The 6000-nt window shown below is 34.9% G+C and overlaps 1 protein-coding gene across 1 annotated transcript in view; it reads left to right on the top strand.

Annotated features, from left to right (window-relative positions):
* LOC132172735 (alpha N-terminal protein methyltransferase 1) overlaps positions 1-6000 on the top strand; it is a 39886-nt gene that overhangs the window by 377 nt on the left and 33509 nt on the right. The window contains exons 2-5 of the mRNA XM_059584291.1: positions 7-142; positions 1357-1415; positions 3194-3313; positions 4908-5009. Of these exons, the coding sequence (XP_059440274.1) occupies positions 7-142; positions 1357-1415; positions 3194-3313; positions 4908-5009 (417 nt within the window). The remainder of the gene's footprint in view (positions 1-6; positions 143-1356; positions 1416-3193; positions 3314-4907; positions 5010-6000) is intronic.

The following is a 6000-nucleotide window of genomic DNA, read 5'->3' as shown; positions in this document are numbered from 1 at the left end:
GTGGAGGCATCGGTGGATGGGGTCTTGGGAGGGTATGGGCATATGAATGAGGCGGATATTCGGGGTAGCGAAGCTTTTCTCAATACCCTCTTGTCTGAAAGATTCCCCAATGCTGGCACAGACTCCCACCTCGTTGCTCTTGGTACCAACTCCCTCTCCCTCTCTCTCTCTCTCTCTCTCTCTCTCTCTGTCCGTGTGTGTGTTTCAAGTTTGATAATTTTGGTTCATTGCTAAGTTTGTCTAGTGAAATCTTTTGTGAACTCAATGTTAGCATGTTTTATAATTTCACGCAAGTAAGACAAATGACAATATATAGAGATAAATGTTGGAAAATGTTTTGATAATTGGTAAATGAAACCTGTGCTTGCCGATTGGCATGGTTGCTCATTGTTGTGATGGTAAAATTATTAGGCGAATTGTAAATAGTTTACTTAGTACATCTGAATAAAGCTGATTTTTCCTGCCAGTTTCCAGAAAGATAGCATCCTGAATTTGTTCCTCTCTCTCTCTCTCTCTCTCTCTCTCTTCTGAAAGAAGTCAGTGTCACTTTTATGAAGAAAGGAAGAATTGTTGTAGGGTGCGTATCAATATCATTGTGGTTTAAGATGGAGAGCTATGGAGGGTTTCCAACATGTATTATGATCTGCATTTACCAAATGCATACTTAGCTTAATTTCTTAGTCTAGACTCTTATTGAAGTGACAGTAAATAAATTATGTCTTGACTGAAGAAGCCTTGATATTAATATTGATAGGGACCTGGATTCTGGCAATCATATAAGGTGGATCTGCTACACTAATTTTTAGAACAATCTTAAATTATACGTGCATAGACTTTCAAATGTCCTTCTTGATTTGACTGTGAGCGATCTGATATGTGATTTATCTAAAGTTTTGGTAAAAATATATGCATTCATGTTGGTGGATCAAGGAGAACTTCTGATGTCACTGAATATTATTGTCCTTGGTTCTTGATCTCTAGACAAAAAGTTCTATTTTTGTTCGCAAAGGACCAAACAAAGGAAAAAAGTAAAAAAAAAAAAAAGTAGTGCGGCTTACTAGTCAAGTTAGCTGAATGAAGAGCTGCTCCTTACCGTTTTCAAATTGGTCGTTTGCAGCAATAATAATGGTGGAAAAACTATCTGAAAGCTTGGATTAGAAGGTGTCAAAGTGCTTGTCTGAAGCGTATTGTTTTATTCTTCTTTAAAACTTCTAAACTTGTCAAAGGATATATACCATACATATTCTTGATATTTAGTTTAAACATTACACGTATTTGGCACTTACGCTATTGCATATGCGTGCTGTATTGGTGTTTTTGTTATGGAAGTTTTCACCGAAGCTCAAACTGCTGCAGATTGTGGTTCTGGCATTGGGAGAGTTACCAAAAATCTTCTCATTAGATATTTTAATGAGGTACGGTCAGTTTTTTTCCGTTATGTAATTTTCTCGGTGTAAACTTCAAAATATCCATATATGCATTTCTCTGATAATCTGGTCTTAACTAAAGTTTTGACTAATAGTGTAGATCGGATTAGAATGGATGCAATACATTTCTGCAATGTGCTGTGCATCTCTACCTTTTTTTGATAAGTCCAAAAAAATCCGTTATTTTTCAAATAATAAATAACTGATAATAAGTGAGCGAAAACCTAATTACACAAGACTATACAAAATGAACCCCTTAGAAAAGAGAAAAGGAAAAAGAAAATAATGAACCCCTTCTCTCCTTGTAGTTTGCAAAGTCTGCTTCTTTATTGAATTGTACATGGCTATTAGATTCTATGTTATGTGACTACATTTTATTGATTCATAGTTCCTTTACTACTTTTTTTGTTTACTATTGTTTGTTTGGCATCTATTATCAATAGTAATACAATTCTAGGACACATTCTCCCTCTATGTATGTGTCTAGGTGGGTGTCTTCTTCTGATATTTTCAACTGTGTTGAAGTGTCAAGTTGCCATACCTATGGCCAAGCATGTTGTGTTGTGCTAGCAGGGGTATCTGAAGCAAAGGGTCTGAGTAATATATGCTAGATTGATCCTTATAGTCTGAAATAGTAAATCCGAGCAAACTAAATGCTGTTAGTGGTATCTCATTTCCTTTTTAAACTGACCCAATTTAATGTTGTTATTGTTATTTCGTAAGTGCATTTGTAGGATCTCCACAGCCCCCTCGGAGTCAATGTACTTACCGTTGCATCTTTAGGGACAACTCTGCTAACTATGGCCTTTATAATTACAGAAACAAGCTCCATTAATTTTGAGGCTAGAGGTTGTGGCTCTAGTAGGGTCAAAGGAAGGGTGGTTTAGGCTTGCCTTGTGAGTTTAGGGTTGTTTTGGGTTTTTGGCTGAGGGTTCTTTAGGCTTCATTTGGGTTTTAGGGTCTTTTTTATGGGCTAATGTGGGTTTTCCTATGTATACTCTTTGTGTACTTAGACGTGCATTACGTTTTTTTTTTTTTTTTTTTTTGATATATACAACATTACTTATCAAAATAAAAAAACAAAAAAAATTAGAGAAAAAAAAAAGTTTCTTTTGCGTACTTCTTGGTCCTGCCAGCACTCTTGGTGGACACAAAAGGTAGTGCTCATCTAGCAAGGCTTCTAGTATTTTGGGGTGCTGAATTATGGGAGTTCGCAGATTTGCTCCTTCTCCACCCCACCCCACCCCTCCCTCCCTTTCTTTTGGTAGTAAAGAAACTTCAGTGACTTGTTTCATCTTTCTTATTTATTATTTTTCTTGCTCCACTTTCTATCTACTTCATACATTCACCTTGGGGCGGCCCATTATTTATTCACATTTACATCTACAAAGATTAACATAAATAAGTTTTTCCTGGATGAACGGAACCATATATATTCTGACATCTTGTGTCCTTTTTGAGGGCATTCTTTTGTTCGAAACAGGATATCATTACCTATATAACATCGACACTCCAACATTTTTTGTTTTCGTGTTTGGATATTAATATCTCTTCCCATGCTTGATAATAGCTGCACCTTATTTTATGTTTATGGAGGTTTCAGACGATACTTAGGCTCCTGCTTAGGTCTCACTTACATGGTACCTATCAGTGTTATATAACATTAATAGGGTTTATTACCTGAAGTAACCTGTTCATGATTTGAAACATGCGATTTAGCTCATTTATTATATTTGATTGTATTTATATTTTTTCCTGAGATCCAGGTCGATCTTCTTGAACCTGTATCACATTTCTTAGAGACTGCCCGTGAAAATTTGGCTCCGGAGAATCATACGTTCTCAGATATGCACAAAGCCACTAATTTTTTTTGCATGCCTCTCCAGGTAATGAACTTGGATATTTAATATCCATATAAATGAGCATTAAGGAATTCTTTATTTTTTGATAAGTAATTGAAATATCATTAAAAGCAAATAGAGCTACTCAGGTACACAAGAGAAACACCTAGGTAGAAGGAGAAAAAGAACAAAAAAATCTAGAAAAGTAAGCACCAAAGGAGCTACAAACACACCATTCCAAAGAAAGAGTAAAAAAGAAAAAGAAGACTCAAGCTTCACCAATGTCCTCTCGCGGTCCTTGTGCTACCACCATTCCACCAAAGCTACCATATTTGATAATGAAGAAAAAATTGCCAAAAAACTTAACCTAACATCTAGGCATGTGAACCCCTACGTTACTTATGTAATTGACATCCCCCTTCTTGTGCTTGTTGTTGTAGTTTCTTCTTCCCCCCACCCTCTTTTTCAAAGGCCTTATTAGCAGGCAAATTGTGGGGCATTTGGTTGTCAAGTGGAACTAAAATGATTTATTTTATTTGAATGAAAAACTTGGTGTACCAACCCCTCCTGTAAAGTGCTCTCTCCACACGGATCGGGTAATACTCTGGCTTCGCCGGCGGGTTGGCACCAAGGAATTGTTTGCACCCAAGGAGATTCGAACCTTAAACCTTATGGACTACCACAAAGACCGAAGCTCTTACCACTTGAGCCAACCCCTTGGGGTTGGTTCTTTTTCTTTTGTAAGTCAAATCGTTAAACTGTGCCTTGGGGACACCACCTGAGTACATCAGCATTATACAAAAAGAAAATTACTAGAAGACAAAGAAAATACAAATTGGTCATGTAACAAATCAATGAATACTAGAAAATGTTTTAATTTAGAGGGAGATAAGTGCATCATCCAAGCATAAAGTGTTCAAAGAAAGGAGTTTTTGTTGTCTTGGATGGATCTTTCAACACCATCAAAAGACTCCCACTTCTCTGCAACCATAAACACCATAGTAAACATAAAAGAGCAACTTTCCAAATGACTTACCCAAAAAAGAAAAAAACAAAAGTTTTCCAAACTGATCAAGTCTTTTTGTATAATGAATCTCTAAATTTACCATGATAATTATGAAGTTGAATAGACTTCTTTTAATGTAAATGGTAAATACTAAACATAATTTTGCTTTAGTGACTGTATGCCCCTTACTTTTTTAGGTGATTAACTTTTGTATGAGAAAAGCATAAATTAATGGAAGAAGAATTTAAATAGAGATGCTATTGCTCTATTTAAAGATATTTAATTTTTTGGTTTTTGTGAATAAATAATTGAACCATTGAAGTTCTACAATCAATGAAATGACATCATTTTTACAAAAAAAAAAAAAAAAAAAAAAACTGCAATGTCATCATTTCAAAGATATGTAAAATAGATAAAATAGTGTGTTTTTTTAGTTTATTTTAAATTTTCTGTTTCATTTTTAAGCATCCGTTCGGCTATCATTGGTAATTATAACAACTCATTCTTTTAATGTGGTATTGAAAGTAAATTACGTTAAGTGGTGATAATTATTATTTGATTTTTATAGCTTCCAGTAATTTTCTTACCTTGATCTTTTGCAAATTTGATGAAAGTTTCTTACCTTGATCTTAGGAATTCACTCCCAATGCAGGAAGATATGATGTTATATGGGTGCAGTGGTGTATCGGGCATCTCACAGATGATGACTTTGTAACATTCTTTAAGAGAGCTAAGGTAATTTCATTCTTTAAGATGACACCTCCTTCCCCTGTGAGAAAAGAGTGGAGGGTAAAGTTGTGGCTTTTAGACACAGTGAGTGCATGTATAACTTGTCAGTGAAAAAAGTGTAAACTATCAACATGTTGAGTTATTTACATACCAATTAAAAAAAAGAGAGCGAACAATGAACATCTTAGTTATTTGCTTGGATTCATTAGAAGCCTAAACATTTACAAGTGTTTGGATTTAGATGGTGAAAGGTTTGGCAAGAAGAATGAAGTGTGAACTAAAAGATTGTTGGCTATTATCAATTAACTACTTAAATTCTCAGCTTTATGCAATTCTGTGACCATTATACCCTGACGTGTCCAATACTTTCAAATTTTCTTTTACATCTTTTAGCTTTTCATTTCCTTTATCTCTAATTTTTCTCTTGATGCTTGACTATCCTTTAGATTGGACAATTTATTGGTGAAAGCACCATGAATATGGCCTAGTTTAACCTTGATAAATGTGAACTCTTTTTCTGGATACAATTGCCTTTGTGGCCATATTGCCATACAAGGGACTAAATGTTTAGTTATATATCTTTTTTTATTTTATTTTTATTTTTAAAATTTTTTTATTATAAGTAATCCAATCTCATTAAGAAGAGTAAAGAGGCACAACCCAAGTACACATGAAGTATATTAGAGAAACACTCAAAGGAAAAGAAGAACACAAAAACTCGAAATTCCAATAAATTAGAAAAAGTGCTCGGTTGTGAGCAACCATAAACTTAAATAGATTCGAACATAATGGCCTTCAACTCTATCATCGTCCTCTCATAATATTCTAAGTTTCGTGCATTGCGTTCTCTTCAATTACACCATATTAAGCACAAAGGAATCATTTTCCAAACTTCTCTAGTGCAATGTCCTCCAAAATGACCTATGCAACAAGCCAACAACTCTACCACCCCTTGCGGCATGATCCACTCTATCCTAAAAAGATGGAAGATTGGTTC

The sequence above is a fragment of the Corylus avellana genome, chromosome ca2, assembly GCF_901000735.1.
Source record: "Corylus avellana chromosome ca2, CavTom2PMs-1.0".
Lineage (NCBI taxonomy): Eukaryota > Viridiplantae > Streptophyta > Magnoliopsida > Fagales > Betulaceae > Corylus > Corylus avellana.
This window is presented reverse-complemented; position numbering and strand designations above follow the sequence as displayed.